The sequence below is a fragment of the Rutidosis leptorrhynchoides genome, chromosome 2, assembly GCF_046630445.1.
Source record: "Rutidosis leptorrhynchoides isolate AG116_Rl617_1_P2 chromosome 2, CSIRO_AGI_Rlap_v1, whole genome shotgun sequence".
Lineage (NCBI taxonomy): Eukaryota > Viridiplantae > Streptophyta > Magnoliopsida > Asterales > Asteraceae > Rutidosis > Rutidosis leptorrhynchoides.
In genome coordinates, this window is record NC_092334.1 from 104,427,933 (window position 1) to 104,454,930 (window position 26,998).

Genomic DNA, 26,998 nt, shown 5'->3' on the forward strand with positions numbered 1-26,998 from the left:
GGTCACAGAGAGGTTCGTTTATTTAATTTGGACTCCGTTAGGGTAGTCAAATTAAGTACGAAAGATATTAGATAACTGGTAATTACCCGTGTGTGATGGGGTATGTCATTTAACCCACATATATAAGCTTGTGACCAGCTCTTTTTCTCATTTTTTTCTTGAACCTTCTAAAAACATCCCGTACCTAAATTCTTACCACTTGAAACCCTAGATTTCTAATTTATGTTCTAGAGCTCAAATCATTCATATCATCTTGTTCTTTACAATTTACAGAGTCTATTGAGGTAAGAATCAAAGAGTTTCAAGCTCTAATCTTTAAGAAAATGATGATTTTGTGTTAACTTTGTCAAAAGAGCAATTTTGAGTCAAAATGGTTGATTTTGATGTTGTTTGTGTCAAAAACTTGTGGGTTTATGCTTATTGATGTTAAGTGTATATGATTTGGTCAGTTTAGAGGTAAGAAACGAGCTCTAGAGCACGAATTGGTGATTTTAGGTCGAAACCCGTCAGTTTTCTGCTGCTGCTGCTCGATGAACACAACCGTACGGTTGCAGATTGCAACCGCACGGGTACATGGTGCAACTGTACGGGTGCATGTGCAACCGTACGTATGCAGTGGTGTTGGTGAAACTGGGCAGGAAGTGTGCAACCGTACGGATGCATGATACAACCGTACGGATGGACTTGTAACCGTATGGATGCATGTGCAACCGTACGGATGCAGACCAGATCAGTAGTTGTTGTTTAATTTAGCTGTTTCCTAGCCGTTATGCTGTCTGCGTGACATATGATTATCAGGATGCAAATTCTGAAAATGCATAAGTGTTAGGTGGACTTTTAGCGGCGCCTTTTTGTGACTGATTTTCTGTAATGTGCTGTTTTGTGTTAACAGACAGAAACTAACTTGATTTGCCTTATGTTCAGGTGATAAGGATAAGGAAGCCGCTCAGTGATAGTTTATCTGAGCTTATTGCTGGTATTCGGTGAGTGGGTCTATCTCCGGATAGAGCATTAAGTAGCTAACACGCTACTTGTTCAGACTCTTTATTATTATGTTTATGTTTAATATGATTACCATGCGTAGTTAGATATTGTCATGCTAGTTAGGACGATTGCATGACTGTTTATCTGTGATCTTATGTGCGCACTGTTAGTTGGACACCAACCGAGGCGGCAAGGTTGGGAACCCACCGAGGCGGAAAGGTATGGTTGATGTGAGGTCGACTGTGGTAGCCTGGTCGGGTCATGGTGTTACTGATTGTTTAGTATAGCATAGAAGGACGCATGTGTTGCATCTGGACGGTTGTGCAGTAGAATCAGTAAAGCGGACTATCGGTAGACTGTAGCTTGATCAACTAAGTCGTGTGCTCGTACAAGTCGCCGATCCTCATATTGTCAGTTGTTGTATGATAGTTCAGGACGTTAGCATATCTGTGGCCTTTGCATGTTTAGTTGCTTATGCTTGGTCTGTTAGATAGTATCCATTCACTTAGCAGTTGTGCTAATTCCCCCACATTTCCACCCTTGCAGGTTTAGGTACTGCTGTTTAGGATGGGTGCCTCGGACGGGTTTGAAGACATGTTTGACAATGTGATTAACTCTGATGTTTCAATTTTAATGATGTTTTCACGTAACACCGTTGTTGTATAAAGTTGGTTTGTAAACAAAGTTATGTAAACGTTAAATAAGGCTATTTTGGTAATTAAGTATTTACTTCCACTGTGTTTAAAAAAAAAATCAGGGTGTTACAGATTATGATCAAGTTTAAAGGTAAGTTCTACTTTGTCAACGTTAGTAAGGAGAAGAAGGAGTGGCCTGTCTTTAAAAATGCAAGGGTGGATTCTATAGTTTCAGATGACAATGTTTCTTCCGGCGACTCAGATTATATTGATTCCGATATCCTGTCAGATAGTTATGATGATAGCATTGACTCGGATGAGATTTTCAGCTGGCTAGGGGATAATGCAAATGAATGTGCTTTTGATGGTGTTCCTGTTAATGGTCAAGATTCGGGCGTCAAAGATTCCGGTAAAGAGGTACCAGAAAAAACCGCCGACATTCAAAAGGAGATGGGGACGAATGTGGAAGACCTGGAGTCTGGTTGTTTCGAGCTTAGCAACCTTTTTGGAGATAATGATGAGGTTGTGGTAGAGTCCAATGAATAAAATCATAAAAGTTCACCTGTTTCCAAGGGCATTGATTATGTGACTGCTACTTTTGAGGAAAAAGAACCTGGAGTGCAGCAATCTAAACAGTCATCTCCAATTAAGGGTATAGGTAAAGAGAATCGGGCTCATGAAAACTCTTTTGAGGCCCATAATGCCACTTCTCCAGTTGGGCCTAAGGCCCAAAATGTTGTTTCTCCAGTTGAGCCCGAAGAGGGCTTTGAAGAGAATTCCGTTGGGCTTAATGCTAACAGGCCAAACCAACTCAACCAACAATGCTGCTCTGATAAAAATAAAAATAACTTAAACAATGGAAAATCCAAATCGGGTAAACGTGCATCCAGTTCATCCACCTGTGGGTCAAAATCAAAAGAAATACCCTGCTGTTACGAGTGCTACTGGTGAACGATGGGGAATCAAAAATCCTCCTCAAGAATTATGCATTTCAAATAGATGGCTAGACGTGGTGTTAACTTTACTAAATTGAAGAAGTTCAAATGCAAGTCCTGTGGGTGTAGAAATAAACCTGGCAAATCAAGAATCAAATCGAAGGGTCTAAGTAGCAATTGCAATTCGGAGGATAATTTAAAGAACTCTGATGGTGAGTTAGGAAGTATGGGGAGAAAATCGGGTTAAGGTGGACAAACCTTAACCCTCAGTAAGTTCCACTGTTGTCTCTCCTGTTTTCATTTTTTCTATATTTTAAATATGAAGATTCTTTCATTAAATATTCGAGGTTTTGCGGTAGATGGAAAATTTAGGTGGGTTAAACGGATTTGTTCGAGTGAAAGACCTAGTTTTGCTGTATTCCAGGAAACTAGATGTAGAAATTTACAGGATAGGTGGGTTCAAGCTCTTTGGGGGGCACGGATTTTGGTTTCGTCCAGAAAGATGCAGTGGGAAATTCAGGAGGTTTACTCCTCATTTGGGACTCCAATTATTTTGAGGCTATTGCGAAGGCAGATGGTGATTTCTTCCTTGCTGTCAAAGGTCGCTGGAAAAGTACTGGTAGCGAATTTGTTGTGGTTAACGTCTACGGGCCTCATAACGATGTGTCAAAGATATTATTTTGGGATTCATTAGAGAAGCTGATGGGGTTAAATGAGGAAGCATGGGTACTATGTCGTGATTTCAACGAGGTAAGGGAGCATGATGATAGGTTGAATTGTATTTTCCATCAACATCAGGCAAAGAGGTTCAACGAATTCATTTTGAGGAATAGATTAGTTGAGATACCGATTAATGGGAAGAAATTTACAAGAATTAGTGATGATGGCACCAAGTTTAGCAAACTCGATCGTTTTCTTGTTTTGGATCATTTCATTCGACTTTGGGATGATCTGTCCATTACAACAATGGATAGATTTCTTTCGGATCATGTTCCAATAATTTTACAGGAGAAAGTCATTGACTTCAGCCTAAAACCCTTTAAAGTCTTTGATGAATGGCTTAATAAGGAAGGGATTGAGGATGTTATTAATGAAGCTTGGGGTAAACTGGTTAAAGGGTCTAGATTCGACTGCAACTTTAGAGATAAAATGAAAAATGTAAAGTTTGCCCTCAAGTTTTGGAGCTCTTGTACCTTTGGAGGTTTAGATAATGAGATAATTACTCTTAAAAAAGAAGCACACGAGTGGGAAATCAAGGCTGAAAATAATGGGATGAATGATGTCGAGCGTGAGAAATGGTTAGATTGCAGGAGGTGATGGATTGAAAAAGAAAAGGTGAAAGCCAACATGTTAAAACAAAACGCTAGGATTCGATGGATTTTGGAGGGAGACGAGAACTCGAGATATTTTCATGCCACCATTAAGCGTAAACAAAATAAATGTAACATAAGAGGGTTTAACATTAATGGAGTGTGGACAGAGAATCCTTGTGAAGTGAATGGTGTTGTTTTTGAACACTTTCGGAAGCAATTCAGCAGGCCCAATTCTGTTACGTCGAGGCCCACACTCTCGGGTTGGGCTGAAAATGCAGGCATGCTGCTCACTCAACTTTATGATTCGTAAAACAGAGAACTCGAGGGTCTGTTCTCTGAAACTGAGGTGTGGAATGCAATTAAAGACTGCGGTAATCACAAAGCGCCCAGCCCGGACGGTTTCAACATCACTTTTTACAAAAAAATTTGGAGTGTAATCAAAGGTGATCTAATGAATGCTTTGAATGATTTTTGGTTAAAGGGGGAATTATCACATGGTTGCAATGCCTCTTTTATCACATTGATTCCTATGAAGGTGGACCCGTTGAGCCTAAATGAATACCGGCCAATTAGCTTAATTGGTAGCTTCTACAAAGTATTATCAAAAGTTCTCGCGGACCGCCTTAAGAGAGTAGTACCGGATATCGTGGGATATGAGCAAAGCGCATTTATTAGAGGAAGAAACATCATTGATGGAGCCTTGATAGCAAATGAATGTGTGGATTTCCTTAAGTACAAGCGTCTCAAAAGTCTCATTTTTAAGGTGGATTTCGAGAAAGCGTTTGATTCGCTATGTTGGGATTTCCTCCTTGAAATGATGGGAATTATGGGTTTTGGGGGAAAATGGAAGAAATGGGTCATTTCGTGTTTAAAATCTGCTTCGATCTCAATCTTGGTTAACGGTTCTCCAACAAACGAGTTCACGCTTCAACGAGGAGTGAGGCAAAGAGATCCACTTTCTCCATTTCTATTCATACTAGCGGCGGAAGGCTTAAACTTATTGGCTAAAGCCGCGGTTAGGAATAATATGTTTGAGGGAGTAGAAATAGGGGTTGAAAAAATCCCTATCTCGCACCTTCAATACGCGGATGATACTATATTCTTTGGTTCGTGGAGTGGGTGTAACATTGATAACCTAATGAAGCTCCTCAAGTGTATTGAGCTTGCCTCGGGATTACAAATAAATTACAATAAAAGCAATATTTTTGGTATTATTGTTGATTCAAAGGAGGTTGAGGCCATGGCAAATATTTTTTGGGTGTAAAGTTGGATCGTTTCCGTGCACCTATCTAGGCCTTCCAATTGGGGCAAAAATGTCTAAGGAGGTTAGTTGGAAGCCGGTGATCGATAAGTTTGAAAAAAGGCTTGCGGATTGGAGAGCACGTTCGGTGTCTTTTGGTGGGCGTTTGACTCTCGTAAAGTCGGTGTTAAATAGTTTGCCTTTGTATTTTTCTCGCTCTTTCGTGCCCCGCAATGTGTATTATAAAAAACTTGAGTGTGTGAGGCGTTCCTTCTTTTGGGGTGGGTCGGGTAACAATGCGAAAATCTCTTAGGTCAAATGGGATGAGGTCATTCTTCCTTTCGAGGAGGGCGGACTTAATCTCGGGTCTCTAAAAAATAAAAACTTGGCTCTAATTGGCAATTGGTGGTGGAGGTTTAAAACCGAACCCACTTCCTTGTGGGTTAGAGTCATTAAAAATATTTATGGCATCTCGGGCGGTCTTGATTCGGGTGGGCATCATTTTTCATCTAACTATGCTTCTGTTTGGTCGAGTATTATCAGAACAGGGACATCAATCGAAGAGGCTGGGGTCGAGTTCAAGAATTCTTTCTGTAGGGATATTGGGGATGGATCAAACACAGCCTTCTGGCTTGATAATTGGATTTCGAATGAGCCTTTATATTTGAAATTCAATCGTCTGTACCGGCTAGAAACAATTCAGCAGTCCATGGTGATTGACCGAGTCGGATGGAATGGTTCGAGCTGTGAAGGAAATTGGCATTGGAAGAGGCGACTAACGAGGAGACTTATTGGTGATTTAAATGAGCTGCATAATCTGATTAGGGGCGTAAAAATCAAAACAGTATACAGTGATTCATGGAGGTGGACTTCGAGTGGGCATGGCAAATTTGAAACAAGGCTGCTCTCGGATGCTTTAAACTCGAGTATGACTCCTACAGGTATAAATCGGTTCGAAACTTTAAGGAACAATCTTGTGCCGAAAAAGGTGGAGGTTTTTGTTTGGCGGGCAAGGAAAAAAAGATTACCCGTCTTAACGGAACTCGATAAACGAGGACTTGATCTCAATTCCGTGCGTTGCCCTATATGTGACAACGACATCGAATCGGTAGATCATTCTCTTGTTTATTGTAACCGTTCGTTGGAGATTTGGTCAAAAATCTTAGAGTGGTGGGGCTTTAATGGATCGAATATTACATCTCTCGGGGATATTTTCGACGTCACATCCGGTAACTCAATGTCTACATTAGGGGCAAAGGTATGGCAAGCGGTTAGATGGTCGAGTGCTTATCTAATTTGGAAGAATCGTAATCAAAAAGTTTTTAAGAACGAGAGTTGGAATACCCCGGTCGCGATATGTGAAATTCAAGTAGCAAGCTATGATTGGATCGTGAAGAGGTGCAAGTCGAAGACGAGTATAGATTGGCATAATTGGTTACACAACCCTAAGAGTTTTCTTAATATGTAATCGAGTTTTAATTGTGCTAGTCTTGTTAGGATGCTACCTTAGCATCCTAGAAAGGCTAATGCTTTTGTGCGAAATTATCATTTATGTTTTCGTGAACCTGGGATGTTGCTAATATGCATGTGTGCACATCCCTAATCTGTAAATCCTTTTAGTGATAGTAATAATTATATTGACTTTCAAAAAAAAAATAAAAATACATCTAACGATGCATGACTCTTTGTCTTAATAAAAATAAAAAAAATTCTGCATTGCATAGCCCCCACTCTAAACCTTCATTCTAAGAACTTACAAACACATTTTAAAGTTTTTTGCGAGTTCATACATATATAACACTGGAAATCAACTTCCGTCAAACTGCTCTTCGCAGTTGATCAGCTCGTAATGACCCTCTCAACGTTTTCATCTCGATTAGGGTTTGCCACATACTATGGACCGTTAAATCTTGACTCGTTCTTTTTCCGTATTATTGCGTTTATATAAATATTAACCATGATCAATTTGTCGCTATACGTGGACAGATTAAGTTTATATAAAAGATATACTCCTTATGAATAGAATGAATCATATATAACAATACACATAAGCACAAAAACTCGTGTTTTAATGAACTATCATAAATAAATCATAAATAGAACAAGAGTGATGCTTGTAGCAAAGCAAAGTTTGTTTGGATTGGAGATAAGCCCAAAAAGAAGTGCAACCTTTATAAGTTATTCATAGCGCCATAAAATTCGAAGTCGTTGCAAGATCTCAACCAAGTATATAACCGTGGTCCTCGAGCCAACTTGTTTCGAATTTGTGTATTCAATAGTAATAGATTGCATTCACTTAGAAGTCTTAAAAGTAAAAGTTTATAATTCATTTAGTTGACATCGTTCTTTTCTTTTTGTGTGTGGCGATATATAGCTTTTTGGATTTTACTTTGTCAACTTTAGAACTTCTTTAAAAACCTAGATACATTATGACCATATTAGATATAGATATTAAAAAAAAAAAAAAAAAAAAAAAAAAAAAAAAAAAAAATAAAATAAAAAAAATAATCGTAAAAAAATACTCCTATCAAACATTCATAAAAAATCATTTTACAGTAAACATATTAACGTTTTCGACAAAATTAGTAACATTTGTTACATACAATGTTTTATGGGAAAAAATATATATCATTCACCAATTAGAATTTTTTCTTCGAAAATATTCATAAAAAATAATTTAGTTCTTGTTATAGATTGTGATCAAAACAATATGTTTTTTTTTTTTTAAATTTTATTTTTCACGTATATTATGAATTGTATATGAAGACAATGTTAAATATATGAAGGAATGGTGAAATAATAACATTATTTACAAAAAAAAAAAAATTGTTTTTTTTTTATAGTTCACAAAATTGGGGAGAGAAAATGAGAGGAGAGAGAGACCGGCAGAGCATGGAGGGCACAAGAGAGGTACAGCGGCGGACTTCGAGACCGATTAGTGTGGCTATTCGGAACTCACTTAACATCATTCATGTTCTTTAACTTTACGAATTCGTGGACTGTTGCGGATTTATGTAAAACCTTCAAGTCATTCGGTGACTTAAGAGATGTGTATATGGCTGGGAAACGCCTCAAGAATGGCAGCAAATTTGCATTCGTGCGATTTAGTAATGTAAACAGCGGTGAGCAACTTCTTGCCGACCTGGAAAAGATCACCTTCAAAGGGGCCCATATCAAAATCTTTAAGGCTTTCGAAAGAAAAGATTTGAAAGATAACGTTACTACTGCCAGGAAGACGAACCAACATCAACATAATTTAGGCAACATTCACAATGTTGGCAGTACATTTAGAGATGGGCGAAGGTTCTGTGATGTTGCAAAGAATAATAATGAAGATCTCAGAAACGCATTAAATAGAAAGCATGAAGAGGTTAGAAAAACAGACCTAAGAGAAACCCTAAATTCGAAGAAAGATGTAAGACGTAAACCAGATCTAAGAGATGAGATAAACAGAAAGAATGGTGAGGATACAAGCAAGAAAAATCATAGTGATGAAAAGAGGTACAACGATGGTAGAACAGTTCGGGTGAAGGCAAAAAATCATAACCTAGTAGGCAATTCAATCCTATGAGAAGTATACAACCTAGACCTAATGTTCCAATTCGAAGAATTATGCAAGGCTGAAGGAATGACCAATTTCCAATTGAAATATCTGGGAGGTATGGACATCCTTATTGTATGTGAGTCCAAACAGGTAGCAGAAGGCATTGTCAGAAACCCTAATCACATGATACATAAATGGTGTAAGTTCGCTAAAACCCTAGATAGCTCATACAGAAGCCCAGGAAAGCTGATGTGGGTAAACATTAGTGGTGTGCCGATTACATGCTAGAACGAATCGACGTTCAGAGAAATCACAGGCTGGTGGGGTAATATTCTAAAAATGGAGAACTGCTCAATTGAAGAAGGTAATCAAGATTTAAAACATGGAAAGGTTCTTCTACACATCCGTAATAATACGGTACAATACGAGGGTCTGATCAAACTACAAGACGATGAAGGGTGGTATTATGTCAGCATAAACGAAGATTTAAATCGAACTGTCAACATTAAGTTCGAGAAGATGGATACAGGAGTTCAAAACGTCTTTAATGAATCGTCCAACCCTACATCAGATGATGAATTAATTGAAGACACATACGATAATTCAGATGAAGAAGATGAAGATATTTTCAATCTTGCAGAAAACGAGCAACATGATGCACTCGATGATGATTTTAAGAGTCCAATCGTCAGAAATTCCATTGATGATGAAGATATTGCAGATTCCGGCAACAAATCACCATTCCGGCCATGTGAAGATGAAAAATCAGGCTGCCTAGGGATGAAGAATCTTTTTGGGAACATAAATTGTGATGATGAGGTGTCAGAGTATACGGCGAAGTCCAATAGCAATATTAATTACGTAAGTGAGTCCCAAAACCTTGAAAACCACATTCACTGCGCGTGCAAAGATAGAGAGCCCCAAGTGGATAATTCGGATAAAACCTACAAACCTAAATCCATTGCCCCAAAACCATCTAGCCCAATAACCTATAACCCACAAATCAACCCAGACATCCCAAATGATATAAGCCCGACCAAACCTAGCAAAATATCCAAACCCTCGAGCCCAAACCCAACAAGCCCAACATATGATCCTGCAAATTAGCCCAACCATTCCACCCCTCAACAACCTGATAGTCCCACTAGCCCAGTAAACATGAACGCTTCAAAAACCAATTCCAAACCAAAACTCTCAAATCATAACCCTATAAACACAAGCCCAACTAACAGCTTAACCCCCAACCTAATAAGAGTTAATAACCCAATCCCAACCAACCCTCCCCTCAATAAAAGCTGAAAAACCCCAAGGCTTAGCTAAATCCAACCCAACCATCGTAAGTAACCCAAACGTTATTCCTGAGCTCAAAAACCATCAAATAAACCTTCAAGTAAATCAGTACAACAATAGAATAAAGATATACACGAGTAGAGGGCAAGAGTAAAGTGCAAACAGAATCACGAAGCTACAGACAAACAATTGAAATCGGGGAAAAGAGATTGTTGTTGGTCCAGCATACGACGTTGGAAATCTTCTTCTAGAATGCTCAACATTAAGAATGTGGCCAGGAATGACAAGCTAGGAGATAAACCAATTAGGTCAAAATGCTCTTCGTGCAAAGAAAGATGCACATCTGAAAGTACGATCAATCAAGTGGACAAAGGGAGGGAATCGCAAGAAAAATGTACGTCCGATGGTTCAGCCTCAATGAATTCAATTTGTAATGAGCGTGTCAATGATTTTGGGTGCCGATTAGGCCTCAAAAGGCAGAAGAAGCCTTTGGCTCAGTAAGTTTTTGTTCTCCCTTTGTTCATCAATTTTTATCAATGAAGTTTATCTCTTATAATATAAGAAGTTTCGGGGTCGAGTTAGAAAGTAAATTCGCGTCGACTAGAAAATTGTTAATTAAAGAGAAACCTAGTTTTTTTGCAATCCAAGAGATAAAACTCTATACAATGAACATTAAATGGATACAATCCCTACGGGGATCTTCTGAGTATGATTTTATACAAAGAGCAAAAATTGGAAAATCGGGGGGTCAAATTCTCATATGGGACACTAGCTGCTACGAGGCTATTGATAATATTTTCTTCGATTGTGTAATTGGTGTGAGGGGCAAATGGAAGAGTAACGGGGAAATCCTAAACATGGTTAATATTTATGGGCCACATGAAGACAATCAAAAACAACAACTTTGGTCCAAATTGTCGAGTATGTTAGATCACAGTGATGAAGCATGGGTCCTTTGTGAGGACTTCAATGAAGTCCGAGATCAATCTGAACGTCTTAGTTGTGAATTCCTAGAGTATAGATCCAGGAGATTTAACGATTTTATCACTTCATGCGGGCTTATAGATATTCCTTTAGGGGGTAGGGCGTTCACTTGTGTCAGCGACGATGGAACTAAGTTGAGTAAAATTGATAGATTTCTAATGTCTAAAAAATTCTAATTAAAATGGTGCAACCTAACAGGGTTGATCCTAGAACGCACTAGATCAGACCATTGCCCTATTCTTTTAAAGGATGATGACAAAAACTTCAGGCCGAAACCTTTTCGAGTTTTTGATATTTGGTTCAATGATGATGAGGCAGAAAAGGTTATAGAAAACGCGTGGAACGGGCAGATTAGGGCTATGAACCGAAAAAATTGCAACTTCGGAAATCACCTAAAAAATGTTAAATCAGCCCTTAAATCTTGGAGTGAAAATAAATTTGGAAAGTTAGATTTCGAGATAGAAGCACTCAAAACAGTTGGAAACAACTTGGAGATCAAATCCAAAACATCTCCTCTATCCGAAACAGTATTGCAAGAATGGAAGGAAAGTAGGAAAAGGTGGTTAGAAAAGGAAAAAACGAAATCAAGTATGCTTAAACAAAAAGCTAGATTACGTTGGAATTTAGGTGACAAAAATTCGAGATTCTTTCATTCGATCATTCGTAATAAGCAAAATTAGAATAATATTAAAGGTTTAATCATTGATGGCATTTGGAATGAGACTCCTTAGGACATCGAATCTGCAGTATACACCCACATTACCAAATTGTTCGAGGAAAGTAACAATAACAGACCCACTTTGGAAGATTTATCTTACCCCATATTATCTGCTGATGACGCATCTTCACTTGAAGGTGAGTTTTTAGAAGATGAAATCCATTGTGCCATAAAAGATTGTGGAAGTTCGAAGGCCCCCGGGGCGAATGGATTCAATTTTTGTTTTTCCAAAAAGTACTGGCACATTATCAAGACTGTGACGATCGCTCCAAATCCATATGGATGAACACGTCATTCATCGATTTCATTGCGAGGTATTTGACCTTTATATGATACGTTTTGTAAACATTGCATTCTTTTAAAAAGGCACACCATAAATGAATATTTAAATGAAAGGTTTTCGACATCTGATGATTTCTACATATAGTCAATCACTGTAAATAATAGTTTACAATAATACTTCCGTTGACAATGCAGTCAAAATAAGATACATGGTGATGATTTGGTGAATGCAACGTTTCCTTGAAAAATATGTCATGTAAGACTCCATGCACATAGCTTGTCTAACACATAAGCAAACAGCGGAAGACTTCTAGGAAACCTGAGAATAAACATGCTAACAAGTGTCAACACAAAGGTTGGTGAGTTCATAGTTTTATTGTTTCATATAATCTGTATATAAAGGTGGATCACAAGATTTCAGTTGTTTCATCCAGAAACATTTATCAAAATATTCTACAAGATTGAGCACCCTGGTAACTAAACTTTAACGTATATATAATAAGTACCTCTGTTTTAACATACATGCAACCAACATGTACAATACACGCAAACCAACGTGTATTAAACTCAAATAGCATACGTCTGTTTTATAGTTCAGGCTAGGGTTTCTATACCTGGAACAGACGGGGATGTCAAGCCATATGGATCCATATACCACTACTCGCGCCCAACAGTTCTTATAACTGGCAGTTACTAGTTACCAAAGCTAAGGGATTTTCGGTTCAAACTCAGTGTAGAATTTAGTATGTACTTGTATCCATTGCGTTTAAAATAAAGTGCATGTATTCTCAGCCCAAAAATATATATTGCAAAAGCAATTAAAAGGGGAGCAAATGAAACTCACCTTAGCAGCATATAAAGTCGTTCACCAAAATGTGATCGAAACTCGGATTACCAAATAATCGTAGATCTCAACCTAGAGAACATATGTTGGTCAATAAATGTCTATCAATCTAGGTCAGGTTATAGTGTATCACAATCCTAATGCTCGAGATCGACATATGATAGTTACCCAAAGTCGTTTCAAAAAGTCAATTTTGACAATAGTTCAACAAAACGAGACGTGCCTTATATAAGGATTCATTTACTCGGTTGGTAATTTTTAAAAGTTCACTTTATCAGTCTCGTAAACAAGTTGTTTAAATCTTAATTGCAGATTCAAAAGCAATTTCAGTTAACGTCAATCATAATTCAGTTGATCATATCTTTTAATCCGTTCATCGAAACTATTCGATATCTAAATGAAAAGTTATTGATTTTTTGCCAGCTTTCCAAAAACATGTATATCATATACCTTTTACTAGTAATATATGTATTTAATTAGTGATTCATTATAACCTGTTTAACGACGAAATTTAGCATACAAGCATATATAAATATATATACTCGAGCACTAGACATGGATACATAATTAATATATAAAAGATAAAATATGAGTGCTTACGTATCAGTATTGAGATTCAATATTGTAGGAAAGTACGTAGAAGTAACGGAGATGATAAACACTAGGTTTGATTCACAAATGTACCCCCGAACATTACCCATAACCTCTTTGGCAGTAACCCATAATTTCCTTAGCTCTATCCCGCTTGAAAACCATTTTGAAAGTGACACGCTCATAACCTCGTTGTAGTATTTTATGTATAATACTAATTAATATTATTAATAATAATAAGATTAATAATAATATTAATCTTAATAATAATAATAATAATAATAATAATAATAATAATAATAATAATAATAATAATAATAAATAAAATAAATACGGAGTAATATATGATTAGAGAAGTGTGTGAAAACTGAGCAATTTATAGAACCTTTTCTGAAAAAGTACCCCATGCGATAGCATGGGATTTGTGCTTCAAGGCCATGCGATCGCATGGCCCTCTGATCCAGCTCGCAAACTTTTAACTTTTTGTTTGTCGACATAATTTTATATAATATATATAATATATTTAATTTATATAATTAATTATATATTATATTAAATTCACATGCATAGTTGACTTGTAATTTTTGTTCCGATAAGTCGTACCTCATCACTCGACTTATGTCCCGGTTCCGGTTTTTCAAATGTCCTTTCGTACGCTGAGAAAACTTGTATTTTACATTTCGTGTCACGTACCTTTGTAAAAATATAGCCATAAATTATCCCTAAACTATACCACTCAAAGTATATCTTAAACTTTCGAGTATTTTGGTCATTTACTTCTATAAATCATCGTCTCGCTATTTGTTAATATATATATAATAACAATTCGCTTTTATGACCAAGTTAATATTATATTTTATCGTATTGTTAAATATATATTTTCAATATTAATAAACACGTTTTAAAATACATATCGCAAGTTACTCATATATCTATTTCCAACAGTTAATATTCTTTATTATTGTATGTGTCCAAATTACGTTATTTAAACAAACACTTTACCATTTATTCCAAATACCGTTAAGAATGGATGATTTCCCAAATCAACGTGAACCTCACAACAGAGACCCGTAATAATATCATAATCCTTAAGAGACTCATTAAATATCTTTTAATTCAATCGTTTGGCATAATCTTTTAATTTCGTAGTTGAATATATATCAATCAGATAATCAAACCAATAAGTTTAATGCACAGTATCATTTACTTAACACTTTGTTACGTTTTCAAGTTATAGTATATGTATCTATTTACATATAATTGTTCGCGAATCATTGAGAACAATCGAAGGGTAATTGAATAATTCAAAATTTTGAGATTCAACTTCATAGACTTTGCTTATCGTGTCGGAAACTTTAAAGATTAAGTTTAAATTTGGTCAGAAATTTCCGGGTCATCACAGTACCTCCCTGTTAAAGAAATTTCGTCCCGAAATTTGAGTGAGGTCGTCATGGCTACTAATAAAAATGTTTTCATGACGAATATGTGTTGATAAATAGAATTTTTATCACCGTTAAATAATATGGATAAAACAATCCAATTACTCGAAGCGTATGAGAGAAGTTATCGTAAAAGAGTGAAATGAGGAAATAGAGATTCGTTTTTAACTCTTGACGTAGTAATGATTGATTTCTGGAATTTAAGGAATAGAAAATCTTCATAATCTATATAAGATTTGATTCTTCGGAATTTGCGAAAATTAGGATTTTCTTTGATTAAATGCGTAATCTGCCTCGATTGCTATGTCTGATATTTTGCTATAAATTGACCTCTTCCGTTTCATTTATTTTCACCACTCCTATAATCTTCTTTCTTATTTCATACATCCCAATAGATTGTGAAAATGCTTAATCCAGTTCTGATTCTTGATATTTTCCTGGCTATCGTATCCTTCATTCTTCTTTTTTATCTGCCACCAGAGGAAGTTATTTTCTTCTACTATTACCTTGGGGTTATAGTGTTTTTCATTCTCCCGTGTCTTTATATTGCTATACGCATTGATATACACGGTTTGTAATTTCGGGGTTGTTTTAGGGCTTTATATTTTCCATTATATTTCGGAGCTTCATGCTTTCGTTTTCTCTTCCCGACTTTAAGTCAAGCGAATAATGGTCCAGAATTCGTAGGTATGGATTTCGGAATGAAAATAGTTAATGTTCTAAGAAAGAAATTGAAATGACACGATTTTGATTTGTCAAATTACCAGAATATCCGGAAAAGACCGAATCATCAAGAAATATATTTTCTTGATATATTTAGAGATTATATAGAATGAAAGAGTTATGTAACATGGTTTATGATGAGGGTGTGATCTGTGAACCTTTGTCACGTTTCATTTAGAAACTCAACATGACTTACTGTAATATAATCACGTTGATCAAGTGTCATTATATTATACTAACTCATGCTTCAGTTCTCAACATTACTTCAAAACATCCATTTTTTCGAATTTTTCATATTTTAGAAGCTAAAATAGTTTCTTTTATGATGTAACACAGATAGTGCGAAGAGGTAATGATTTCAGATAAGAATGGTTTCGAAAAATATCTTCAGAAATATGGAGGATATTTATAATGGGAGATACGATGATATCTTAGAATATTTAAGATAAGATGATGATGAAAAATATTGTCCGCAAAGGTTTTAGAGTAAGGAGCAAGGTATTCGCTAATGATTTTAGCAGACACTGAATCATTTGGATTCTTTAAAGGTAGATTTAGTCTTTGTGATTTGTCCACAGCCTCCTTCATGGTCTGCTCAATCCGTTTTTCAATTCCAAACCTTCTCTTTTTCTCAGCTTTACCACCATACTATTCTCTATCATCAAACTTTTGACTGTTAAAGTCGTTTACCGTTTTTGCTACTTCATCAGCATTGTTCCAATTTCAGAGAACTAGTTCATAGTTTGGGATGTTTTTCAGAAACTTCACATTCGGAGTAAATAAGTCTAGGAGATAGACATTATATGTTTATATATAACTGTTGTCATAGAAAATGCTGCGAGATTCAAAATACTGATTGCTAATTCCTGGTAGTTGGTATGGCAATTACCGTTATGAGATGTGGATGAGTACATGATAGGGTTTCAATGAGTATAAGGATTTTTCGGAAGGTCAAGGATTAATGAGGTTGTTGGTAAATTTACTGCTAATGTGGTGGAACATAAAAGGTTCCCCAGTAACAAAAACGTATATATCAAGGTTATAATAAGACTAATCTGAAAAGTCGAAATTGACTGGTTGGAAGTGGGGTAAAACTGAATACTTTGAAAAAGAAATTGCAAGGTTATTTTCGGTAAAAACAACGCTAAAGGATCTTGCACAGTTTTGAAGTCAAAGTATATATTTGAAAGATGTAGAGATCTAAGAATGATGTCACCGGTTCAGAGTTATGACTTGGATTCTGATCCGTCAATATCAGAATATGTAATTGAATTTGTATGAAAACGATTGTATATCATTGTGAGTATTGTTAATAATTTTTGAATCAAAGTTAAGGAATGTACAGTGTAACATATTAATTGCGAACTTAAATATTTCCCGGGTATTACCTACCCGTTAAAGATTTCACAATTAATATTTTGTACAAAAGAATATTTATTACCGTCATTATGAAAATATATGTATGTATATTTTCTTCAGATGTAACACAGATTTAACGAGTTAATATCATATTAACCTCATTTGATTTTCGGCTTGACTTAGAAATGATTAATCTCTAAAACATTAAAGATTACATAATCTTTGCGGAGTATTTCGCTAATGTAATTGATACTTCATTATTTATTCTTATTCCTCGGTGAAGGATGTTGATGCTCGTGGAATTTTCGTGAACTTCATAAGATATAAATGATGTTTTCGAGTACATCGAAGATAAAAGTGTAAAATCAAACATGTAGTTGATTAATACACTAAGTTCATTATGAAATTGAATTCATTGAGTTGAAACAGATATTGTAGTTAACAATGGTTAAGTCGTTAACGAAGGATGTATATCATAGCATATTAGTAATATGAATTAACCGAGTAGTACCTACTAGTTAAGATTCACACGTAATAGCTTAGTACGAAAAGATTTATTTTGATTTCAAAATTCATATATATTAAATATACATAAAATTTCTTCAGGGGAAATGAGTTAATACTTCATCGGTTATTGTTGCTGGTATTTCTTGGTAACTACGGTGTGTATGACGTTGATGCTCGTGGGACAGATTGTGAAGTTGAGGTTTGCGATGCGGATGTTGTTGGTGGTGGTAATGGTACTGTTGGTGTTGTTGGTGGTGGTACTGTTGATGCCGGTGATGCTGCTGGTGCTTGTAACCTTTGCACCATATTCTCTAAAGCCATTACCCGAGCGCGAAGCTCGTTGACTTCCTCTACTACACCGGGATGATTGGCGGTTCGGATGAGTGGATGAATAAGATCCAGAATTTGAGATACTCTGGAAATGAGAGAGAAAATGGTGTCTCGAACAGGTTCGCCGGTAAGTGCTTCAGGTTCTTCGCCAAGAAGGCAATGTGGTGGATGGAAGGGATCGCCTTCTTCTTGTCTCCAATAATTAAGTAGGCTATGAACCCATCCTCAATTCATCCAGAATAGGTGATTGCTGATTGGTTGATCCATTCCGGTTACACTGTCTTCGGAATTCAGGTGAATATCCATATCGGAATAGCTGTCGGAGTTTAAGGAATTTGAACTAGATACGGGATCCATCTTGTATAATTAGGGAGATGATTTTTGATATGAATCAGATTATAGAATTTAGTTTGGTATTCTTCAATACATAATTTACATATGTATATATAATACCAAATTCCATAAATCACGGAGAAATTTTCGGAAGATGTCAGGAAAAGTTTACAGTAACAGATACGCTAAGATATAAATTTTTGTCTATACACTATTTATGCAATAAATGCAGGAAAACGTGTCTAGACTTAAGAATGATAAGCATGTAATTTCCGACAAGAAATGATAAGCAAAACTTTTAATATGCAGACACGGTCGAAGTCCAGACTTACTGAAGCATCCTAACAACTATCAGTTAGACACACTCATGCAAGACCCGGTTCACTAGGACCAATGCTCTGATACCAACTGTGGCGATCGCTCCAAATCCATATGGATGAACACGTCATTCATCGATTTCATTGCGAGGTATTTGACCTTTATATGATACGTTTTGTAAACATTGCATTCTTTTAAAAAGGCACACCATAAATTAATATTTAAATGAAAGGTTTTCGACATCTGATGATTTCTACATATAGTCAATCACTGTAAATAATAGTTTACAATAATACTTCCGTTGACAATGCAGTCAAAATAAGATACATGGTGATGATTTGGTGAATGCAACGTTTCCTTGAAAAATATGTCATGTAAGACTCCATGCACATAGCTTGTCTAACACATAAGCAAACAGCGGAAGACTTCTAGGAAACCTGAGAATAAACATGCTAACAAGTGTCAACACAAAGGTTGGTGAGTTCATAGTTTTATTGTTTCATATAATCTGTATATAAAGGTGGATCACAAGATTTCAGTTGTTTTATCCAGAAACGTTTATCAAAATATTCTACAAGATTGAGCACCCTGGTAACTAAACTTTAACGTATATATAATAAGTACCTCTGTTTTAACATACATGCAACCAACATGTACAATACACGCAAACCAACGTGTATTAAACTCAAATAGCATACGTCTGTTTTATAGTTCAGGCTAGGGTTTCTATACCTGGAACAGACGGGGATGTCAAGCCCTATGGATCCATATACCACTACTCGCGCCCAACAGTTCTTATAACTGGCAGTTACTAGTTACCAAAGCTAAGGGATTTTCGGTTCAAACTCAGTGTAGAATTTAGTATGTACTTGTATCCATTGCGTTTAAAATAAAGTGCATGTATTCTCAGCCCAAAAATATATATTGCAAAAGCAATTAAAAAGGGAGCAAATGAAACTCACCTTAGCAGCATATAAAGTCGTTCACCAAAATGTGATCGAAACTCGGATTACCAAATAATCGTAGATCTCAACCTAGAGAACATATGTTGGTCAATAAATGTCTATCAATCTAGGTCAGGTCATAGTGTATCACAATCCTAATGCTCGAGATCGACATATGATAGTTATCCAAAGTCGTTTCAAAAAGTCAATTTTGACAATAGTTCAACAAAACGAGACGTGCCTTATATAAGGATTCATTTACTCGGTTGGTAATTTTTAAAAGTTCACTTTATCAGTCTCGTAAACAAGTTGTTTAAATCTTAATTGCAGATTCAAAAGCAATTTCAGTTAACGTCAATCATAATTCAGTTGATCATATCTTTTAATCCGTTCATTGAAACTATTCGATATCTAAATGAAAAGTTATTGATTTTTCGCCAGCTTTCTAAAAACATGTATATCATATACCTTTTACTAGTAATATATGTATTTAATTAGTGATTCATTATAAACTGTTTAACGACGAAATTTAGCATTCAAGCATATATAAATATATATACTCGAGCACTAGACATGGATACATAATTAATATATAAAAGATAAAATATGAGTGCTTACGTATCAGTATTGAGATTCAATATTGTAGGAAAGTACGTAGAAGTAACAGAGATGATAAACACTAGGTTTGATTCACAAATGTACCCCCGAACATTACCCATAACCTCCTTGGCAATAACCCATAATTTCCTTAGCTCTATCCCGCTTGAAAACCATTTTGAAAGTGACACGCTCATAACCTCGTTGTAGTATTTTATGTATAATACTAATTAATAATATTAATAATAATAAGATTAATAATAATATTAATCTTAATAATAATAATAATAATAATAATAATAATAATAATAATAATAATAATAATAATAATAATAATAAATAAAATAAATACGGAGTAATATATGATTAGAGAAGTGTGTGAAAACTGAGCAATTTATAGAACCTTTTCTGAAAAAGTATCCCATGCGATCGCATGGGATTTGTGCTTCAAGGCCATGCGATCGCATGGCCCTCTGATCCAGCTCACAAACTTTTAACTTTTTGTTTGTCGACATAATTTTATATAATATATATAATATATTTAATTTATATAATTAATTATATATTATATTAAATTCACATGCATAGTTGACTTGTAATTTTTGTTCCGATAAGTCGTACCTCATCACTCGACTTATGTCCCGGTTCCAGTTTTTCAAATGTCCTTTCGTACGCTGAGAAAACTTGTATTTTACATTTCGTGTCACGTACCTTTGTCAAAATATAGCCATAAATTATCCCTAAACTATACCACTCAAAGTATATCTTAAACTTTCGAGTATTTTGGTCATTTACTTCTATAAATCATCGTCTCACTATTTGTTAATATATATATAATAACAATTCGCTTTTATGACCAAGTTAATATTATATTTTATCGTATTGTTAAATATATATTTTCAATATTAATAAACACGTTTTAAAATACATATCGCAAGTTACTCATATATCTATTTCCAACAGTTAATATTCTTTATTATTGTATGTGTCCAAATTACGTTATTTAAACAAACACTTTACCATTTATTCCGAATACCGTTAAGAATGGATGATTTCCTAAATCAACGTGAACCTCACAACAGAGACCCGTAATAATATCATAATCCTTAAGAGACTCATTAAATATCTTTTAATTCAATCGTTTGGCATAATCTTTAATTCCGTAGTTGAATATATATCAATCAGATAATCAAACCAATAAGTTTAATGCACAGTATCATTTACTTAACACTTTGTTACGTTTTCAAGTTATAGTATATGTATCTATTTACATATAATTGTTCGCGAATCATTGAGAACAATCGAAGGGTAATTGAATAATTCAAAATTTTGAGATTCAACTTCATACACTTTGCTTATCGTGTCGGAAACTTTAAAGATTAAGTTTAAATTTGATCAGAAATTTCCGGGTCATCACAAAGACCAACCTCATTGATGCAATTAAATGGTTCTGGGAAACGGGGGAAATTTCTAGGGGTTGTAATGCATCTATTGTAACTTTGATCCCAAAAAAGAAAGACGCGTTAGGATTGAGCGACTATAGACCTATAAGTTTATTCGGAAGCTACTATAAAATAGTTGCTAAAATCCTATCGAATCGTCTTAGAAAAGTTCTACCATCTCTTATGGGACTGGAACAAAGTGCGTTCCTCAAAGATAGACTTATTCTTGATGGTATTCTAATCGCAAATGAAACAATTGAATTTCTTCGTTCTAACCAGAACAAAAGGTGTCATCTTCAAGGTTGACTTTGAAAAGGCGTTCGATAGCCTAAATTGGAAATTTTGTTAGACGTCATGAAATGCATGGGTTTCGGTGAAAGATGGAGGAAATGGATTTCAACGTGTCTTAGTTCGGCCTCAATATCCATTCTAGTTAATGGTGCTTGATGTGTGCGAGGTGTAGTACGAAATAGATTATATTTTACTACGAAATACTATTAAATACGATATAATTTTACACAAGTTATTTATTTATTTATTGAATGGATATACCTAAACCTTGCTACAACACTTATAGGCAGTGTACCTAATCGTAGAGTAGTGTAGTTTTTAGTATGTCCGGTTCGTTCCACAGGGAGCTGGCTAAGTTTAACGCTATATTTATTTTAAACTATATTTGTATATATATATATATATATATATATATATATATATATATATATATATATATATATATATATATATATATATATATAAGTAGTATTATTATTATTATTATAAAAGGAGGTTTTTAACGTTTAGTGACCGGTTTGTCGATTTTATGTCTTAAGTCACAATTAAAACTTAATGTAAAATATTAAATATTAATACAACTTAATTTAAAGCGTAAAGTAAATGACCAAAAATAAAAGTGCGATAATTAAAAGTGCGATAATTTAAAGTACGATAAATAAAATGACGAAAATTAAAATGACGGTAAATAAAAGTACGATGAGATATAAAATAAAGGAATTATGCTTATTTAAACTTCCGTAATCATGATGTTTGACGTGTTGATTTTAATTTATTACCATGGGTTAATTGTCCTTTGTCCTGGATTATTCGATATGTCCATCTGGTTTTGTCCATAATAGTCCATCAGTCATAATTATAAAGTGCGAGAGTCTTCGCCAAATTAACCTTATACCCGAAGTCAAATATTCCAACTAATTGGGGATTCGAACTGTAACAAGGTCTTGATACTTTGTTTAATGAATACACCAGGTTATCAACTGCGTGTAATCCAATGTTTTAATACTTTGTTAACAATTACACCAATTACCCTTGAATGTAATCCACCCCTGTTTTAATGAGTCCAGTGACAATTAATCCATCCCCGTGTCCGGTCAAATGAATAATTATTAGTATTTATAGATATCCCGCCCACCGTACCCAGTCAAGCGTATGTGGTTATATATAAACACGTCAAATTATAAATCTCTATATTAAATCAACGAGATATCATTTAATTAATATAAATCACATTAATAGCCCATAGTTTAATTTCCACAAGTGTCGGTCTTTTGTCCAAACCCCAATTATGGTCCAAAGCCCAATAACCCCATCTTAATATTTAGTCAAACATCACGATTACTTCGGCTTAAATAAACATAATAATAACTTAGCTACGAGACATTAATTTAAAAAGGTTGAACATAACTTACAATGAGTATTAATCGCGTAGTGTTACACGGACAGAAATTCGACTTACAAACTTAAAACATTCGCCACTATAACCTTATTATTATTAACTTAATTTTAAAATTATAATTATAAAATAAATATATATATTTGAGAGAGAGTGATATCAGTAGGATATGGTGTACTCAAACTCGGCAGAAAACGTTCCAATTTATAGGACTTGGCCATGTACAGTAAGCCATGCGATCTCATGGAATTTAGGCATGCTGGCCATGCGATCGCATGCAACCAAATCCTGTTCCAGTTGATTCCAAAACGTGGGCTGCTGCGATATATTTAATATATAATATAATATAATATAATTTTATATAATTATATATATATTATATTATATTCTTGTGCATAGTTGACTCATAATTTTAGGTCCGTTGCATCACGCGTTGATAGTTGGTTCATGTCCCGGTTTCGGATTTTTGAACGTCCTTTCGTACGATTTAATATCTTGTACTTTGCGTTTTGCGGCTTGTACTCTTGTAATTTGTAGACATTTCTCATCAATAAATTGAACCACTTGGATTGTACTTTGTACTTTTTAGCATTTTGGTCGTTTGCGTCTTCAAATCGTCGAATCCGTCCATTTGTCTTCACCTTTTGATATTTAAACGAATATCACTTGTAAATAGAACAATTGCAACTAAAATCTTGTCTTTCTTGAAGGATAATGCTATGAAATATATGTTCGTTTTTAGCATTATCAAATATTTCCACACTTGAGCGTTGCTTGTCCTCAAGCAATATAGAACTTGAATATAACTTTACTAGAATCATTTCTTTATTATTCACACTTTGTACATTAGTGTTTTTAATACGGTAGTATGAACAATGATAGTAACGTTGTGGTTTATAGTCCCACATGACTATAAAAATTTAGATCCTTTAGGAAATTGGATCTTTATGAAAATATTTGATCTTTTGAAAATTCATTCTAGCTTTTACCCTAGATAAGTTTTCCGGAATAACCCTTCACCGGTGTTTACAAAATGTTTTTGTGGGTTTTGTGGGTTTCAGATTTGAAAATTTTAGCTCAAAACTTATGGTTTTGTGTCACCCGCTTGCTAACCTTGTATTAAGAAAACAACACTTCCAGTTTACTTATTCCGTATATTACCTTTCGATGGACTACCGTCTGGTTGTAAAGGAAAGCGTTGAACAAGCAACTGTTAAGGCAATGTCTAATGACATGCTTTTGATTATGGTCTATATCGTGTTGGATGCAATTACTATCCTTTGTAGGAGCAATAGTAAAGATCACCCTATAGTTTTTCGGTCTGGCACAAGGTCCTGTCTTCGACCATGCTATGCAACCACTGTTCTTACGGTTGATACCCGATTTGGTTCAGGTGACCTAATGATTTCCGGTGAATTCTTAAAATTTTACGTTCAATGGGAATGAACGCATTGAAAATGGGTTTCCAGAAAACAAATCGGTTTGTAATTTGATCAAAATATTTTCTCGTTCAAGCTTGAGTTTAGATATCATCGAATTCCATGAGTTTGTATTCTCAATCTTTAAGGTCAATCTCAAGGATTGAGTAATATCGGGCTTAAATGCTGATTTTTTTTTTTTGATCTTTAAGGAGATTATCCTTTTGGGGGATCTGATTCATTAGTCTTATAAGCTAATTTTCACGGTGCCCCCCCCATTGTACGAGATAGATCCTCTCATGGTTAGGATAAGTCTGACCATTTGGCGACCCCGTTTGATGCTGAGGTCCGTGGATTTCCAGCTGATTTTCGAGAAAACTTTTCAAGGTTTTTCGTAGACTCTACAACTGGTCTGGACGACAACTTCCTGACCTAAATCAAGAAGCGCTTGTCTTTTTCTCGGAAGACTTTACTTCCTTTTAAATTCTATTTATATTACAATAAACTTGGTAAAACTGATTAATATCGTCCAAAACAAAAGTATCTTCAATTATTTGTACAAAAATATGTGATATATGTTCTAAATAACTTGGTAAATTTTTCCCACACTTGGCTTTTATTTTTCTTTCTTTGCCTTTTTATTCTCTTCTATTCCATTTTAAATGAATTCAAGCGTTTTGGGTTGTTTCTCAATTTATGTCCTTTCCGAGGTAACAATAATTTCGGTGTTAACACCTAGTTTTATCATTCATAAATATGTATAAACATGATTTTGAGTTCATTTAGTTGAAAAATTTTTAAAATTTTTACTAGAAGTGGGTAGTCAGAGTATAAGACTAGGGCTGTTCTTTATTATCAGAGAGCACTAGATTCTAATACAACTACTACGTTACTAGTAAAGTTTAACGGTGGCTATTAAACCAAGTGTATAAGTCAATTTTTTTTTAAAACCGAAAGAATTTAATCCCTTCCCACACTTAAGATCTTACAATGCCCACATTTGCAAGAAATCAGTAACTATTTAAATTATTGAGGGTGATTAGCGTAGAAAAATGATTAAATTTTACCAAAGTTTTCAAATATATTGTTGTTTGTTTGAATGATAAATGGTGCACATCATTTGTTCATCTTGCAGTTGTTATTTCACATATATTTTGCATCTTGTCGTCAAAATTAGTTGCTTTTGCTGAACTTAATGCCAGTCTTTGAAAATGCGATGTTTTACTCTGTTGTGTACAATTCATAATATACATACAATACAAATATAAACATGCATGGTAATTTGAAATGGAACTTAATATCCCACTTTCAAATTACAAAAATGAAATATGCATTAGTGTTAGCAAAATAACAAATTAAAACAATTACAATAACATGTTTAATCCAAATTAAACTTATACTCATTTCCATATTTTTTTCAATTCTTCAATTTTTCAAATAAGCATATATGAAAAGTTATGCAAAGTTCATAAGCATTCAAATCAAATAACATGTTAAAATAACCATTACTAGCAATTAAACAAGTTTCAAATGGCATTTATTTCAAAATAATCAAGTTCATGAATTTTAGACTTAAAAAGTCCACTTTGATGCTCAAAAATCATGTTTATGATCAAGGTTTGGATCATTTAGCAACCTAAACATGTTACAAAACTTAATTTAGCAATAATTCGTAACAAAAATCGGCCATAACCTGTTTATATCAAAAAGCCCCAAATTGCTCAAGAACACAAACCCTAGATTTCTAAAAAATTTGAAGTTTAAGGATTAAAATCATGACAAATAGCATCAATCTAGGTTATACAAGCATAATATACTAATAATTTAACTCTAATTACACTAAAAATCATCAAAATTAAATTAGGTAAAATTTGCTCAAGAACACTAAAATTCGAATTTAAAGAGTTTTAGGGGTGGAATCGTTACCTTCTTTTAAAAACTTTTGAACAAACGCATGATTAGAGCGGATTATAGCAAGAAATTTGGTGAATTTTGGTTGAAAAATTATGATTTTAGGGGGAGTTTGGTGGGTTTGTTCGTATATGTGTGTCTGGAAAATGGAGACAGAGAACCAGCTCGCTGAGCTTTTGATACTTGACCTGTTCTAGGCCACCATCCGATCGCATGGTTTTCCAAGGCAAACCCCATGCGATCGCATGGGGTGTAATATTGTATTTTTTTATATAAAAACTTTATCTTGTAAAACAATTAATTAATTTATTTTTTAAAATTTTGTTTCTTTTTAGATTGAGGGCGTTTCGGTACGTTAATCTAGTTCGTCCCTCGACATAATTTTAAAATTTGTCATTTTAAAGCGATTGTTTTAAAAGCAAATATTTTTGGGTTTTTTAAATGTTTTTGGCATACTTTAGATCAATAAAATTAAAAATAATGATAATAAAATTTCTCGTCCCGCCCTCGGATAAAGCAATTTCGGTTCAACGACCTAGTCTTCAACTCACGTTGAATTTTAGAAATTATTTTTTTAACTTAATGAAATAAAGTACATTTTTGTTTTTAAATTCACACCAAACTTAAATT

General features: G+C 34.6%; 2 protein-coding genes across 2 annotated transcripts; both read left to right on the forward strand.

The window, feature by feature from the left end:
* The first annotated feature begins 2,618 nt into the window (after nucleotides 1–2,618).
* Nucleotides 2,619–5,131, forward strand: LOC139888152 (uncharacterized). The gene is made up of 4 exons (XM_071871183.1): nucleotides 2,619–2,766; nucleotides 2,902–2,969; nucleotides 3,053–3,867; nucleotides 4,183–5,131. The coding sequence occupies exons 1-4, from the start codon at nucleotides 2,619–2,621 to the stop codon at nucleotides 5,129–5,131; spliced, it is 1,980 nt and encodes a 659-aa protein (XP_071727284.1).
* Nucleotides 5,132–10,606: 5,475 nt separating this feature from the next.
* On the forward strand, nucleotides 10,607–11,605 carry LOC139888153 (uncharacterized). The gene is made up of 2 exons (XM_071871184.1): nucleotides 10,607–11,063; nucleotides 11,124–11,605. The coding sequence occupies exons 1-2, from the start codon at nucleotides 10,607–10,609 to the stop codon at nucleotides 11,603–11,605; spliced, it is 939 nt and encodes a 312-aa protein (XP_071727285.1).
* Nucleotides 11,606–26,998: the final 15,393 nt, after the last annotated feature.

What these genes read in the sequence shown, in the direction of transcription:
- LOC139888152 (XM_071871183.1), top strand. Translation starts at nt 2,619, where the DNA reads ATGGCTAGACGTGGTGTTAACTTTACTAAATTGAAGAAGTTCAAATGC. An exon ending in GTGAAAGACCTAGTTTTGCT is followed by an intron (nt 2,970 to 3,052) that starts GTATTCCAGGAA and finishes GGTTTCGTCCAG; the next exon opens with AAAGATGCAGTGGGAAATTC. An exon ending in AAATGGTTAGATTGCAGGAG is followed by an intron (nt 3,868 to 4,182) that starts GTGATGGATTGA and finishes TTCGTAAAACAG; the next exon opens with AGAACTCGAGGGTCTGTTCT.
- LOC139888153 (XM_071871184.1), top strand. Translation starts at nt 10,607, where the DNA reads ATGAACATTAAATGGATACAATCCCTACGGGGATCTTCTGAGTATGAT. An exon ending in CGACGATGGAACTAAGTTGA is followed by an intron (nt 11,064 to 11,123) that starts GTAAAATTGATA and finishes GCAACCTAACAG; the next exon opens with GGTTGATCCTAGAACGCACT.